Source organism: Natator depressus, chromosome 1 (assembly GCF_965152275.1).
Source record: "Natator depressus isolate rNatDep1 chromosome 1, rNatDep2.hap1, whole genome shotgun sequence".
Lineage (NCBI taxonomy): Eukaryota > Metazoa > Chordata > Testudines > Cheloniidae > Natator > Natator depressus.
This window is the reverse complement of record NC_134234.1, coordinates 238,803,274-238,820,570: the sequence shown is the minus strand read 5'-3', so window position 1 is coordinate 238,820,570 and position 17,297 is coordinate 238,803,274. Positions and strand designations below refer to the sequence as shown.

The 17,297-nt window shown below is 44.2% G+C and overlaps 1 protein-coding gene across 1 annotated transcript in view; it reads right to left on the bottom strand.

The window, feature by feature from the left end:
- CACNA2D4 (calcium voltage-gated channel auxiliary subunit alpha2delta 4) overlaps positions 1–17,297 on the bottom strand; it is a 194,040-nt gene that overhangs the window by 23,929 nt on the left and 152,814 nt on the right. Inside the window, exons 27-29 of the mRNA XM_074938861.1 lie at positions 10,776–10,837; positions 6,445–6,489; positions 5,066–5,128 (exon numbers count right to left, since the gene is read on the bottom strand). Of these exons, the coding sequence (XP_074794962.1) occupies positions 5,066–5,128; positions 6,445–6,489; positions 10,776–10,837 (170 nt within the window). The remainder of the gene's footprint in view (positions 1–5,065; positions 5,129–6,444; positions 6,490–10,775; positions 10,838–17,297) is intronic.

Here is a 17,297-nt window from a genome sequence, read left to right as displayed (position 1 = left end):
TACCAGCACTCCGAGCTACCTTCGAGACACCACTGACTTCCTGAGGAAACTACAATCCGTCGGTGATCTTCCTGATAACACCATCCTGGCCACTATGGATGTAGAAGCCCTCTACACCAACGTTCCACACAAAGATGGACTACAAGCCATCAAGAACACTATCCCCGATAATGTCATGGTTAACCTGGTGGCTGAACTTTGTGACTTGGTCCTTACCCATAACTATTTTACATTTGGGGACAATGTATACCTTCAAATCAGCAGCACTGCTATGGGTACCCGCATGGCCCCACAGTATGCCAGCATTTTTATGGCTGACTTAGAACAACGCTTCCTCAGCTCTTGTCCCCTAACGCCCCTACTCTACTTGTGCTATATTGATGACATCTTCATCATCTGGACCCATGGAAAAGAAGCCCTTGAGGAATTCCACCATGATTTCAACAATTTCCATCCCACCATCAACCTCAGCCTGGTCCAGTCCACACAAGAGATCCACTTCCTGGACACTACAGTGCTAATAAGTGATGGTCACATAAACACCACCCTATACCGGAAACCTACTGACCGTTATTCCTACCTACATGCCTCCAGCTTTCACCCTGACCACACCACACGATCCATTGTCTACAGCTAAGCTCTGCGATACAACCGCATTTGCTCCAACCCCTCAGACAGAGACAAACACCTACAAGATCTCTATCAAGCATTCTTACAACTACAATACCCACCTGCGGAAGTGAAGAAACAGATTGATAGAGCCAGAAGAGTTCCCAGAAGTCACCTACTACAGGACAGGCCGAACAAAGAAAATAACAGAACGCCACTAGCCGTCACCTTCAGCCCCCAACTAAAACCCCTCCAACGCATTATTAAGGATCTACAACCTATCCTGAAGGATGACCCAACACTCTCACAAATCTTGGGAGACAGGACAGTCCTTCGTACAGACAGCCCCCCAACCTGAAGCGAATACTCACCAGCAACCACATACCACACAACAGAACCACTAACCCAGGAACCTATCCTTGCAACAAAGCCCGTTGCCAACTGTGCCCACATATCTATTCAGGGGACACCATCACAGGGCCTAATAACATCAGCCACACTATCAGAGGCTCGTTCACCTGCACATCTACAAATGTGATATATGCCATCATGTGCCAGCAATGCCCCTCTGCCATGTACATTGGTCAAACTGGACAGTCTCTACGTAAAAGAATAAATGGACACAAATCAGATGTCAAGAATTATAACATTCATAAACCAGTCGGAGAACACTTCAATCTCTCTGGTCACGCGATTACAGACATGAAAGTTGCGATATTACAACAGAAAAACTTCAAAACCAGACTCCAGTGAGAGACTGTTGAATTGGAATTCATTTGCAAATTGGATACAATTAACTTAGGCTTGAATAGAGACTGGGAGTGGCTAAGTCATTATGCAAGGTAACCTATTTCCCCTTGTTTTTTCCTACCTACACCCCCCCCCCCCCAGACGTTCTTGTTAAACCCTGGATTTGCGCTGGAAATGGCCCACCTTGATTATCATACATATTGTAAGGAGAGTGATCACTTTAGATAAGCTATTACCAGCAGGAGAGTGGGGTGGGGGGAGAGAAAACCTTTTGTAGTGGTAAACGCCCATTTTTTCATGGTTTGTATGTATAAGAACATCTTCTGTATTTTCCACAGTATGCATCCAATGAAGTGAGCTGTAGCTCACAAAAGCTTATGCTCAAATAAATTGGTTAGTCTCTAAGGTGCCACAAGTACTCCTTTTCTAACTGCCATTGTATTGCCTCTTTGCCTAGCTTCATTAAGATCTTTTGATGTTCCTTCCTAATCTTGATTTACCTAAATAATTTTATCTGCACCATTCACCATCTTGCTCTTTCCCTCTCTGCCTTTCCCAGATTATTGATAAATATGTTAAACAACACTAGTCTAACTATGGAACGTGGGGACACGCCATTGGTAACCTTTTCTATGTTGTAAATGGACTGTTTATTCCTATTCTTTGTTTTCTGTCTCCTAACTACTTTCTGGTCTATGACAGTACTTTATTTCTAACCCTGTAACTACACGATTTCTTTAGCAGCCCCTTGTGAGGGATTTTGTCAAAAGCTTTTTGAAAGTTCCTATAAAGGTATAACTGGTTCTCCACTATGTTATTTTGTGGACACTCGCAAAGAATTTTAAGAGGTTAGACAGAATTTCCTTTACAGAAGCTGTACTGTTTGTCATGTCCATTTGGGTGTTTTACAATTCTGTTTTTAAGTATCACTTCAACCAGTGTACCTGGTACTGAAGTAAGGCTGCAGTTATTCCCAGGATTACCCCATTGCCTTTTTAAAAGACAGGTGCAATATTTGCAACTCTCTGGTAATCTGGCATAGGGTGGATTTTAATGAAGTTGCATATTTTTGTTAGAAGGTTAAACATTTTGTTCTCCTGCTCCTTTCTACACCATCTGGCCATGCTGACTTACTGCTCTTCAGTTTGAGTTTGTTCCTGCATCTCCATTTTTGACATCGGAATCCCTGAGAGTGCCCCATCTTCATTATCTAAAAAGAGTAGGTTTGGGATATGTATCTCCCCAGCATCATCTCTAGTGAAGATAGACATAAAGAAATAATTTAGGGCCAGATTCTGTCAACCTTACCCATGCTGAGTAGCACATTACATCACAAACAGTCCCACTGAGCTCAGTGGCACTCTTGTGGAGTAAGATGATACTCATAATATGTAAGGGGATCAGAATTTGGACCTTAGTTTCGCAACAATTTTCCTTACTTGCTGCCTTTGAACCCCAATAGTCCAGCAGACCTACAAATTCTCTCACACAGTTTTCTCCTTCTAATTTACTTAAAGAATTAATTTGTTTCTGTCTTTGGCTTTTTGCTCTTCAAATTCCTCATTAATTTCTACCTGTGACAGCCTATACCACTATGGTCACCATTTTTACAAGACCATGATCATTTTTGTACAAAGTATGCCTTGTAAGGTATCATTTGAAAACTCATAATCTGCTGAACATTAGTGTTCTGGTAAAATAAGTATATCATTATTGTATGTAAAGTTATAGGATTCTACTGTATCACATTGCTGTAACATGCTCTAAGTAAAGAAAAGCAGGCCCAAACCAGTTTCTCAGGAACAAAGGACAGACCAATACCCAGGCTGGTGTTAAAGAGCTATCACGGTTTAAGCAGCCGTTCTCCAACAACAGGAAGGTGTGAACGAGAAATTTACATTTCATCACAGGGACGGTTCAGAACTCACATACACAAGAGACTATTTGTCACCTGCACCCCCGCTGGATCAAAGAGGGGCAGTGATATAAAAATGAGAGCCAGTGGCCTCCAATTCACCTCTCTTCCTTCCATCTCTGCTCATGACATCAATGAATACCTGAAGGACACTCAACTAAGGGAGGGGTCCCAGCCTGAAAGGAGACCCAGCCTGTGAAATTTCCTGCAGCGTATGGTGAGGAAAACCTTTGCTTTGAATTTTGTTAGTTTAAGTTAACTATTAGCTTGCATTTTACTTTTTTTTTTTTTTTGTAACCAATCCTGACTTTTATGCATCATCACTTGTAATCCTTTAAAATCCATCTTTCTGTAGTTAATAAACTTCTCTTATTGTTTTATCTTAACTAGTGTACTTGGATTGAAGTGGGTGGGGAAACTCCATTTGGCCTAACAAGGCCTGTGCATATAATTTTCCTTTGATGAAATGGCGGACTTTCTATGCGCCTGCCTTGTTCAGTAGTGTGCTGGACAGTACAAGATGCATAGTTCTAGGAGACAAGTCTGGGACTAGAGAACTTGCTGGTGTTGCTCTGCAGTTTAATTCATGAGTGGCTAGTGAGTAGCGCTCAATACTTGGTAGCTGGGAGTGATTTTACATGCTAGAGGCTGTGTGTGAGCAGGCCAGGAGTGGATGTTCTTACAGCAAAGCAGTGTAAGAGGCATCCCAGGTTGGAGAACTGAGGGGACACAGCTGTTCAACAGTCCAGACTGTACCCTGTCACACTACCTTATATTGTACCCGCCATAGTTTATGCTCCTTTCTATTGGCTTCACTTAAGCTGGATTTCCATTTTCTGAAGGACACTTGTTTGGCTTGAGAACCCAGCCATTTAACCATCCTGTTTCTTTTCTTGCCTTCCTGCTTCTGTTTTAGTTTATGGGAATGAATGCCCTTTGCAACTCTCGTAGATTGCGTCAGTCACCTCCAGGGTCAGGGTAAGGATTTTAATTTCTTTACTTTTGACATAAACACCTTTTTGACTAGTTTCTTCATTATCTTTAAAAATTCCCTTTCTGAAGTTCAGTGTCACAGGGCCTTCTGTACCTTCTCTCCCCAAAGGATGTTGAGTTTAATTATACTGTGGCTGCTCTTACTAAATGATTCAGCTAGAGTTATTTCTTCAACCAACTCCCAGAGATAGAATGATCTCAACACTCTGCATTCTCTAGTACCCTTCCATCTGAGGGTCCCAATGCATTTCACAGGCACTCATGCATTCATTAATTAAGACTCACCATGCCCCCGAGGGGAGGGGCAGGTAAGTATTGTTATTCCCATTTTATAGATGCAGAAACTGAGGCACTAGAGTGACTTGCTCAAGGCCATATACCAAATCAGTCCCACACCTGGGAACAGAACTAAGGTCTCCTGACTCGCAGCCCTAGGCTGTAACCTCCAGACCCCACTCACTTATCAATTGCTGGGGGAGGGTTTCAGCAGATTGGATGTAACACAGTGACGCCTCTTTGCTGAGTTCTGGTATCTCCATCTCCTCCCGTCTGCCCCAAGCACCCCTCCCCAGTGGTTGTTTGATCTGGTGCTTGGAAGGACAAGTGAGAAAGCAGGGGCCTATTCTGTGTCTCCAAACCCTCGCTCCCTTGTTCAAGACAGTGGTAGGGAGAACACTGTGCTGAATGCCCTGCTCTGCTGTGCGGGGGCCCTGATCTTGAGTCTGCATATTGAATAACTGAAGGCTGATGCATCTGAACTCTCCCCTCTATTGCATAAGCAGATCTGAGCCCTCTTACCTCTGTGGATCTCTTGGAAATGAATATAAACCCATTGTTATCAATGAGGAAGCAGTTCAGATTCTGCAGAGATAAAAGGAAAAGGAAGTGAAATTACAGATGGCACTTTAGTTATGGTTGGTTGTTTACCGTTACCAGTATATCAAGGGAGGTAGTATAGCCTAGTGGACAGAGCATTGTCCTGGGGCTCAGGATACCTGGGTCCTCCTATTCCCAGCTCTGCCATTAGCCTGATGTGTGACCCTGGGCAAGTCACTTCCCCTCTCTGTCTCCATTTCCCCTCCCACCCTGTGTCCGCTTTGCTTATAGTATTTAAAGTGTAGGCTCTTTGGGGAGAGACTGTCTTTTACTCTGTCTGTGTGAGGTTCTACTGTAATATAAATAGTATTTAAGAAAACGCTACACACTGTTGGAAAAGGAAGGGAGTTCAGACAGCACTCTTGTTAATACAATAGTAATAATACCCTGCATTTATCTAGTGCTTTCCACCTGCAGATGTTAAAGTGCTTTATGAACAATAGTGAGCTAACCCTTGTTACGATCTCCATTTCACAGATGGGGAAACAGAGAACAAAGGCTAAATAATTCTCCTACGGTCACACAGTGAGTCAGTGGCAGAATGAAGAACAAAACCTGGGACTCCTGACAACCAGTTCTTCTGCTGTAAGCACTAGATGATCCTGCCTCCATCTAGATTTTTTTTTTCCCAAGAGAAAAAGATTCCAGATACCCCAGAGGCAAAAAATCTGGGATAAGAGTGAGAGGACCCTGGTCAAGCTCCATCATTTCATGGGCAATCCTGATCTTCTATATTTTGCAGTTTATCCTATTGTCTCAGACTGAGGGAGAGATCAGGATCCAGAAGAGACCCTCTCTGAGCGGGAAAAATGGATTCTCCTCTGACCCCACTGCTCACTGGAGAGGACATTCTCTCCAGAACACAGCTGGGGTCCAATGGTAGAGCAGCTGGTGGAAACCCTGGATGGCATGAACATAGGGAGAGAAGCCCCTTATGTACTCCATGCTAACAGGCATTCTCCTCAGCAGCCACTAGAATCAGCTGGCCAAATCAGAGAGGAGATCGATGCACTCTGAGCCCAACATGCTGTATCATGGTGATTTCATCTGACCCAGACAAGCATCCTGAAGGACTTGGTGCTAGGTCAAGTCCTGTACTGAATGTTTGGCTCACGAGCAGGGGGACTCTGGTCGTGGTCCTGCTGTGAGCACCTCTTGTAAGGTGTTGAGCACCCTTGACTCCCCTTGATTTTAGTGGGAGCCAAAGGCTCCGAGAACCTCCCAGGAGCAGGCCCTCTGACAATGACCTCCTCACGCCATAATGCTCACAGAGACCCTTTAACTAACTCAATGAAACTTACATCATCCTGACAGCTCAGCGGACACAGGCCATCCACGCCACTGCACTGGAAAGGAACAGGAGAAGTTAAATGATGACAGTGTCGTATCTCATTGTCCTTCCCCTTGAGGCTATCAGACAAAGGGTCTACATCTTACAGCTGGGTACAGGTCAACGAGTTAGTTACCATTTTGAAATAGACTGTCTACGCAGCACACACTTAACGCCTGCCAAGGAGGCCAGTAATGATTCTGCCCTCTACCAACAATCTAAGTCCTCAAAATAACGAGTATTGTCTCCACTGAATATTACATGTGAGCCTGGTTCTGCCTTCCTTATCCACTTTGAGCAGGACCTTGCTCTTTGAATAGGGACTGCTCATAGAGCAAGGCACTACTCAGGGCTTGTCTACACTGTCAGTACATGGCAAGCTGGGGTAGAAATCTACAGCAATCTAGCTTGCTGGGCACTAACTGGCTGTCTGCTTCCGCATGCTACAAGTACATCACAGTGGACTAAGGCAACTTCTAATGTGCTTTAGTGGGGCTCACCAGGGCAGTTAACGTGCAGCAGGCTAGAGCGCTGTATGTTCACAACCCAGCTTGCCACGCACTGGCTGGATAGCAAGCCCTCAGTGCAAGGGTGGCAGAATCAAACCCTCTAGCAGTAATAACAAAAATTATTATAGAGTGGAGAGAAAACAGAGTGCATTTTCATATTTCATAACATCTTGACCAAATAAAGGCATTACATTTTAGGGATGCATTATTCTCAGGCAGTGGGTTTTTCCAGACAACTAATGACACAATAGAATGTGAATGTGCTCAGATAGCCTCAGGCATCATCCATTTGCTTCATTCAAGGATCTACAGATACCAGAGTTGACATGTGTGTCACACCACTGAACTGGATAGGGACAGGAGGAGTTAAACAGTGAGTAACAAAAGCCTTCAAGTGATTATTCATTTCATAACTATTCTGTGTTTGTGTCTGTCTCTTTGTGTTATTTTTTAATGTTATTTTCCTTGGGCGCAGGGGAGGGAAAGTTGACACAGTGTTGCCAATTTCTCGCGGGGGAGGGAGGGTCCCCTTCTATGGCTTTCCTGAGGTTTGGGAAGAATAATGACAAAGATGACAGGCCTTGCCTACTCTGGATCAGCTGCTGATTATTTTAAAACTGCAATAAATTTTATAAACTAACCCCCTCTCCGCCTGCCCTTCCTGGCTGTTTCTGAACAGCTGCAGGTAAATAGGCCTCTCAAACCACAGCAAAACTATTAATCGCAGCTAGTGTTTCCCATCTGAAGATCTGCAGCACAGAGTTGCTATTTCCATGGAGCCATCCTGGGTCCTGTAAGTGTATTTCAAAGGATGATCAAAGAATTTTCAGTTTGTTTCAGGCTCCATGGGTTTGTGCCATTGCATCTTCATGCCACAACTACATCAGCTCTTCACAGCTTGATAATGGTTTAGTAGACAATGACATTACCTGGTCCACGGTTATGATGTGAAGGTGTAAATGTTGCCTTGTCACAATGGGACTATTTCATCCCTGCATGACACACACAAAAAAGTGGCAGCCCTTGACGTCACTCTGGATTTTCTCTGGTTTGTGCGGCTGAGAAATATGGCCATAACAAACCCAAGAGTATTACCCATAGGGATGAAGATTAACAAACCAAAGTGAAGTCAACTGAGTTAAACCGAGGGATAGTTTGGGCTCATTGTGTCTTTTAGCTCAGGGGTTGAAGTGATCTCTCAGAACTACAGTTCCACCATTGCCCAGCAATGGAATTTCATTATACTGTAACACTTCAGGAGTGAGAGAGTTTGTGTAAATGAGGTATGGGTACAAGCTGCAAATATCCGGATCCAGATTTCAGACACTTCCAAGGTTAAGGCTGTTCAGATCTGAGGGTTTAGTTCAGCCTAAAATAAAGTCAGGGGCCACTTACAAAATTCAAGTCCAGATCCATGTTCAGATTTCAAGCCCCTCCTGCAAAGTAAAGGTCCTGGGTGTTGGTTTGATCCTAGCTCTAGTTTAAATCTATTTGTAATGTTATTGTGCCTGTTGATGAGGGCAGCAGGGAAAAGTTTACTAATAATGTACAGATGGAAAAGTGGATAGTCTTCCAAGGCGAAGTTTGAATGTATCAATTAGGATTGTACCATCCAGTCAGTGGCCAGTTGGGGACTGGCCCAGAGAAGAGTGATGCAGCAGAATCTGACCAAACCCAAGAGTTCAGGTGAGAATCCCCAATAAACCCAGAAAAATTATTTTCAACATGAAAGGCCACAATACCCATTCCCAATTCATGTGTTCCCATCTACATGCTTACATTACAGCATCCCTGTTAGCAGCATGTGGACAGATTCTCATCTCAGCATAGGTGTGAATCTGGAAGAACTCTCTTAAAGCCTTTGGAATTACTCTGGGTTTGCAGCAGTGGGAATGAGATTAGAATCACCCTTGTTCTTTCTGCTCGAAAAAGAGCAGGAAATTTACATGAGAAAACCACAGGGATGGGGATAGTTGAATTTGTGCTCCCCATTTATTTTGGGACTGCCTCTTCAAACGTTTCTGCATCACTACTCCTTCCCAAGGGGCCAATCCACATCAGGCTCTGTGGTTTCTTGGGTGGGTCTCTGAATCACTGCAACCCAGTCTACTTTAAGCTTTGCCAAAGTCACGTATCAGAGTAGCAGCCGTGTTAGTCTGTATCCGCAAAAAGAAAAGGAGGACTTGTGGCACCTTAGAGACTAACAAATTTATTTGAGCATAAGCTTCCGTGAGCTACAGCTCACTTCATCGGATGCATGCAGTAGAAAAACTGCATGCATCCGATGAAGTGAGCTGTAGCTCACGAAAGCTTATGCTCAAATAAATTTGTCAGTCTCTAAGGTGCCACAAGTCCTCCTTTTCTTTTTTCAAAGACACTTAGTTACTGCAAAGAAAAACACAAGATAAGTGAGCTTGGACTGTCTCCAGCTACTAGAGGCAAGGGACAGCATATATCATACAATGACATAAAATACACGTGACAAACAAAGCATCATACAACACAGGCAGGGACACAGTGGGGAACTCTGGGAGACCTTTCTGTACTGAGCTCCTGTCTACTTACGTCAGTGTCATTGGGCTGGGTGGGAGTGTGGGTATGTGGAGCAGTACAGTATGCAGGAGAGATGTGGAGAGAAAAAACAAAATGTTCATTAGTGACTCCTTATTGAACCGCTACCTAGTGCCTGTAAGTCGGGCAAACTCTTCTTTCACATGAGTGAGTGTCAGAAACAGGGCTTCATTCCTGATCCAGGAACCACCCTTCAGCTTCTTCATTCTCTCTTTCCATGCTCATTTCACCCCAGGAATTAATGTATATTAATATGTGTTTACTTCCTTGGGCCATGTCCCCCAGAAGGTTCTTGTACAACCTCCTTTCAGTAACCCTCCTTGATAAACCTCCAAGGAGCTCCTATTCCCTCTGTGGGGAATCTCCTTACTGCCAGGTATCCTGTTAGACATACAACCAGGGCACCTCAGTCTCCAGCCTGCCCAGAGCCCGCCCTGTGCCACCAATGGCAATAAAAACCCTTTCCCGTTCCCCTCCGGTCTCCAGTCATGGAGACAAGTTTCCTGAGCTCAAACCAGAATAATTCTAACCTGGTAACCGTTTCCTTTGCGGGCACCAGGCAGACATTCATTCTTTGTGTCTTCAGTCCGATGAGACTCTTCCCGACAATGTGCTGCTCATATGCCCTGATATTTTGAGAGTGCCCCTTGCTGGTAACAAAAAGGCATTTCCATTCTCCTCCTTTATCATACCCAGGAAATGCTCTAGTTATCCCAGTTCTCTCAATCTGATGAGAGTGTCTGAACTAGCACAACATCCTGGCCTGCTAGCCTGGAGCAAGTCTTTTTATTTATTTATTTTGTTTTTTATTTTGACAGGCTAGTAGGACCTCATCATCATCAACATCATCATTGCTGAGATCAGGATAGTAAAGGGGAGGGCAGGGAGATTTTGTGTCCCAAATTACAGCTTTCCATGATGGGTCCGAAAGCCTGAATGAGTGCAAACCTATTTCCACAATGAATGTGTCAGCTGCAGCAGAGTTAATGCCAGGCCAGTTAACGCAGCGTTCCTAGATCAGACTTGCAGCTCATGCAGCATTAGAGCCATCAAAGGATTAGAGAAAAGTGTAATTTAAAACTAATCTACCACATAAATCTGTTTCATACAAATTTCACAAAAACCTTCATGGAAATGCCACCAGAAATCAAAGTGCATAGCATGGGACAAGCAAAAGGAAGGTGGTGAAATCGTGTCTCCACAGAATTACTGCCATTCCTACCTGCCGTGTAGCCATCCAGAACTTGCGTTGGAGTAATTCCAGCTTAATTTGCACACCCACAGCTACGGGGAAATAAAAGCGGGGAGGGAGGGCAGGGAGGTGAGAGAAAAATTGCTGCAAGTTAGGAAAGGAAAAAAATATTTGCATGAAACAACAGGACGAAATTGCACTCGCAGCCTGATTCCAAGTGTAAATGACTAACTGAAAGGTAAGCACTGAGTCAGACAGTCAAGTGAGAGTCAGAGGTTTAACAGGGTGGGAGAAAAGGAGGTGTCAATTGCTGTACTGAAATATTGACACCTCCCTCCCACTAAACACTACAGAGCTACAAACAGATTTAAAAAAGGCTTTTATCTTGGGCTGTCAGGTATTTTCAGGCCAGGGTGGGCTGTTATGATCATCTAGGCTGATCTCTTGGGTATAACACACTTTGACTCAGAAAAGTAGGCCAGTGTTAGGAGTGTGTTTCAAGCCTCCACCTCCAGGGAGACTGCAACCTGAATGCAGCAATAAAGAATACATCTACACTGCAATTTAAGGCATAATTGTAGGGAAGATGTGGCAGCATGGACTTCAGCATGGGCTAGCAACCCAAGAATGTACCCAGGCTCCCCAGGGGGCTTGTACTGGGGCGGCTAACCTGCGCTGAAGCCTGTGCTGCTGTGTCTTCAGTGCTATTGTTACCCATGCTAGCTGGATTAAATCGTTTACAATTACACTCTAATTTGTGGTGTAGATGTGCCCATAGGCCATTCTTGATCAACAATAACAGTTGCAAAGTACACAGAAATATAATACCTGTCAGTAGAAAAGGGGAGATTTTAACTCATTGGCTGCTCTTCATAGAATCACAGACTTTGTCAGAAGGGACCATTATGATTGTCTAGCCTGACCTCCTGCACAACGCAGGCCGCAGAATCTCACCCATCCACTCCTGTAACAAACCTCTCACCTATGTCTGGGCTATTGAAGTCCTCAAATCGTGGTTTAAAGACTTCAAGATGCAGAGAATCCTCCAGCAAGTGACCCATGCCCCACGCTGCAGAGGAAGGCGAAAACCCCACAGGGCCTCTGCCAATCTGACCTGGAGGAAGATTCCTTCCCGACCCCAAATATGGCGATCAGCTAAACCCTGAGCATGTGGGCAAGACTCACCAGCCAGACACCCAGGAAAGAATTCTCTATAGTAACACAGATCCCACCCTCATCTAACATCCCATCACAGGCCATTGGGCATATTTACCGCTAATAGTCAAAGATCAATGAATTGCCAAAATTAGGCTATCCCATCATACCATCCCCTTCATAAACTTATCAAGCTTAATCTTGAAGCCAGATATGTCTTTTGCCCCCACTGCTCCCCTTGGAAGACTGTTCCAGAACTTCACTCCTCTGATGGTTAGAAACCTTCGTCTAATTTCAAGTCTAAACTTCCTGATGGCCAGTTTATATCCATTTGTTCTTGTGTACACACTGGTACTGAGCTTAAATAATTCCTCTCCCTCCCTGGTATTTATCCTTCTGATATATTTATAGAGAGCAATCATATCTCCCCTCAGCTTTCTTTTGGTTAGGCTAAACAAGCCAAGCTCATAAGACAGGTTTTCCATTCCTTGGATCATTGTAGTACCCCTTCTCCGTACCTGTTCCAGTTTGAATTCATCCTTCTTAAACATGGGAGACCAGAACTGCACACAATATTCCAGATGAGGTCTCACCAGTGCCTTGTATAATGGTACTAACACCTCCTTATCTCTACTGGAAATACCTCACCTGATGCATCCCAAGACCGCATTAGCTTTTTTCACGGCCATATCGCATTGGCGGCTCATAGTCATCCTGTCATCAACCAATATTCCGAAGTCCTTCTCCTCCTCTGTTACTTCCAACTGATGCGTCCCCAGCTTCTTGTTATTAATCTCTAAACGCATGACCTTGCACTTTTCACTATTAAATGTCATCCTATTACTATTACTCCAGTTTACAAGGTCATCCAGATCTTCCTGTATGATATCCTGGTCCTTCTCTGTATTGGCAATACCTCCCAGACTTGTGTCATCCGTAAACTTTATTAGCGCATTCCCACTTTTTGTGCCAAGGTCAGTAATAAAAAGATTAAATGAGATTGGTCCCAAAACTGATCCCTGAGGAACTCCACTAGTAACCTCCCTCCAGCCTGACAGTTCACCTTTCAATATGACCCGTTGTAGTCTCCCCTTTAACCAGTTCCTTATCCACCTTTCATTTTTCATATTGGTCCCCATCTTTTCCAATTTAGCTAATATTTCCCCATGTGGAACCGTATCAAATGCTTTACTGAAAACGAGGTGAATTAGATCCACTGCATTTTCTTTGTCTAAAAAATCTATTACCTTCTCAAAGAAGATCAGATTGGTTTGGCACAATTTAACTTTTGTAAAACCATGTTATATTTTGTCCCAATTACCACTGACCTCAATGTCCTTAACTACTTTCTCCTTCAAAATTTTTTCCAAGACCTTGCATACTACAGATGTCAAACTAATAGGCCTGTAGTTACCCGGATCACCTTTTTTCCCTTTCTTAAAAATAGGAACTATGTTAGCAGTTCTCCAGTCATATGGTACAACCCCTGAGTTTACAGATTCATTAAAAATTCTTGCTAATGGGCTTGCAATTTTGTGTGCCAGTTCCTTTAATGTTCTTGGATGAAGATTATCTAGACCCCCCCAGATTTAGTCCCATTAAGCTGTTCGAGTTTGGCTTCTACCTTGGATGTGGTAATATCTACCTCCATATCCTCATTCCCATTTGTCATCCTACCCTTATCCCTAAGTTCCTCATTAAAGACTGAGGCAAAGTAGTTCTTTAGATATTGGGCCATGCCTAGATTATCCTTAACCTCCCCTCCATCCTCAGTGTTTAGCTGTCCCACTTCTTTTTTTGTTTTCTTCTTATTTATATTTCTATAGAACCTTTTACTCTTGGTTTTAATTTTAATAATGCAAGGTCCAACTCTACACGGCTTTTGGCCTTTCCCACTTTATCCCTACATGTTCTGACCTCAATAAGGTAGCTTTCCTTGCTGATCCCTCTCATCTTCCACTACTTGTAGGCTTTCTTCTTTTTCTTAATCACCTCTCTGAGATGCTTGCTCTTCCAGCTTGGTCTACAACTCCTGCCTATGAATTTTTTCCCCTTTCTTGGGATGCAAGCTTCTGATAGTTTCTGCAACTTTGACTTGAAGTAATTCCAGGCCTCCTCTGCCTTTAGAGCCACAAGTTCTTCAGTCCAATCCACTTCCCTAACTAATTTCCTTAATTTTTTTAAGTTAGCCCTTTTGAAATCAAAAACCCTAGGTACAGATCTATTTTTATTTATCCTTCCATTTAGTTTGAACTGAATTAGCTCATGATCGCTCAAACCAAGGTTGTCCCCTACAACCATTTCTTCTGAGGTCCTCACTACTCACCAAAACCAAATCTAAAATGGCATCCTCTCTTGTCGGTTCAGCAACTACTTGGTGAAGGAATCCATCAGCTATCGCATCCAGGAAAATCTGAGCCCTATTATTATTACTAGCACTTGTTCTCCAGTCTGTATCTGGGAAGTTAAAGTCTCCCATGATCACACAATTCCCATTAGTATTTACTTCATTAAAAACATTAAAGAGGTCTCTATCTATATCCAAATTGGATCCCGGTGGTCTATAGCACACCCCAAGCACTATCCCAGGGCAGGCTCTAGTAGCTTTCTTCCCCAATGTGATTTTTGCCCAGACAGACTCTGTCTTATCCATTCCATCACTTCTTATTTCGTTACAGTCTACCTCATCATTGATATACAATGCTACTCCACCACCTTTGCCTTTATTTCTGCCTTTCCTAAACAGAACATACCCTTCAGTACCTGTACTCCAGTCATGACTACTATTCCACCATGTTTCTATTATCCCTATAATATCTGGTTTCACTTCCTGCACCATTAGCTCTAGTTCCTCCATTTTGTTACCTAGGCTGCTTGCATTAGTGTACAAACATCTTAATTTTTGCTGTTTTGGCTTCGCTCACATTCTGTACCCGATTAGAAATGGTCATTCTACTGCCAGTATCACCTATTAGACTGGTATCTACACTGCTCTTCCTCCTTATGTCCATTCTCCTACCCACGGCTGTATCCTTTCTTACTTCGTTTTCTTCCCTCTCAATGTTAAAATCCGGCGTGGAGATTACCTGGACATCTCCCAACCATCTCCCCCAAATTCTTAGTTTAAATCTCTCTCAATCTGTTGTGCCTGTCTCCATCCTAGAAGACTATTTCCCTCCCTGCTCAGGTGAAGTCCATCCCGAGAGGACTGTCCTCTGTCCACGAATGCTTCCCAGTGGCCATACATCCTAAAGCCCTCCTTATAGCACCACTGCCTGAGCCATCCGTTGATCATCATCATCTTGTCACATTGCTGTTGTCCTTCTCTAGGAACAGGCAGAATCCCACTGAAGATCACCTGAGCCTCGATTTCGTTAAGCGTCTTCCCCAGCCTGGCATAGTCTCCCTCAATACGTTACAGTGAGAATCTAGCCGTATCCTTTGTTCCCACATGAAGGACAATCAGTGGATTCTTTCCCGCTCCTGTTAAGATCCTCTTCAGCCTCAGGTCCACATCCCGTATCTTAGCACCTGGCAGACAGCATACCCTTCTGTTCTCTGGATCAGCTCTGGTTACAGGCCTGTCTATTCTCAGTAAGGAGTCCCCAATCATGTAGTCTTGCCTTTTTCTGGTGATGGTGTGATTCTCCAGTCTATCCCGTTCCCTCTGGCTGCAAGTCCTCTTGATTCCTTGCAATCCTCTGCAACCCATCCAGTATCCTCCTGGGGCTCCTATTTGGTGTTATCTCCATTTACTCTTCCCCTCTTCCTATAGGACTAGCTGCTCTTCTCGTCTTCCTTGCCCTCTCACCTTCAGTGACCACCTGTTGTGCCCCTTCTTCATTTTCCAACTCCGCAAACCTGTTTCTGAGCTCTATTTCTCCTTTCCTCGCCTGTCTTTTCCTCTCCCTGGTTCTCTTAGTCACATGCTTCCACTGACCACTTTCCTCATCCAGCAGTCTTTGGCCCTGCTTCCATCTGCCAATCTGAGCTTTTCCCTTCAGCCTCCTCATGTCTTTGCTCCATCATCTGCTTGAATCCCCTTCTAAATTCAACCAGAGTTTCCACCTGCACCTCCAATCCTTGGTTCTTTTCTTCCATCAGCTCTATCAAGCGGCATGTGATGCAGACGAAACTCTTTTCAGGTACCCGCTCCAGGATCATGTACATGCCACAGCTTCCACATCCAGTCAACTTCATTGTGCTTGGGTCACTCCCACTGCTCCCTCTGTATCTGTCATCGCCTTCTCACCTAAGTCCTGTTAGTCTGGGAAACACAAACCAAACCAAAACGCCGCCACCCACAGCAAAACGAACCCCCCAGTGAGCACCAAAACACTACCAGAACACCACACACTCCCTTCACTAGCCTGTCTGTTCCTCTGCCTGGCTCTCTTAGTCTTCCCCCCAAACTCCCCTTGCAAACTCCCACTCAAACGCCCCTGTTTACAGCTCTGTTTGCTGGCCCCTGTGCCGCTGCAGCTGAGTGCACCTTCCCCTAGGCCAACGGGTATTCTTTACTCAGTCTTGCCCTGATTTTGTGCCTCAGCCCCTTCCATGCACTGTCACATCCCCAGTGTCATGCCCTCTGTAGAAACAAGAAGTGTGCAGTGTCTCTCTGTAGGACATAGGAATGGCCCCAGTGTATATACAAATGCAGTAACAAAGATTAACAGGGGCAAGTGTCAACCCACAGAATCAACCAGCCAAATCAAAGGGGCCTGCAAGAAATCCAGCCTCAAGAAGGATCTTAAAATATGACTAAAAAAAAGAATAAAGAGAAAGAGAGGAAAGCAGGAGAGGGAGAGATGGAGGGCCTGGTCCCCTCCAGATTTACACCAGTGTAAGTGAGAGGAGAATCAGGCCTGGTGAGTTCTTTAAGTCTATATCGTGCAACTTTGTGTGGCTGCTTTTAAGTTAACTCTTTGATCTGATGTTGTAATTCAGCTGGGAAGTAATAAAAACCAGGGAGTGCAATAGGTATTGTCATACTTCGTGCAGAAAGAACCTGGCAGCTGGCATCATGGCCATGGTACATCATCTCTGCTTGTAACGCCCTGGTGTCAGTGTCCTTCCTGTCACATCCTTACTGCTGGTAAGATCCCACTTCACTGGAAGGTTTTTATCCAGAGCTCCCTATTATAGAATGAATCTGACTGCTGTGAAATGGGGAAAGGAATTATTTTCTACAGCTGCCTAAACCCCAGAATACACAACCTGACAAGACAAAAGATTCATTTAAGATTCATCTGGATCTAAGTCTCTGAATATAAGGAAAGAAGAAAGCACAGGGCTGAGTTCAGCTCTGGTGTAGTTCTATTGACTTCAGCTGGGTTACCCCAGGGGTGAATTAGGCTCCGTGGCCTATCTGTGTTGGAGTATGATAGAGTGTAAATG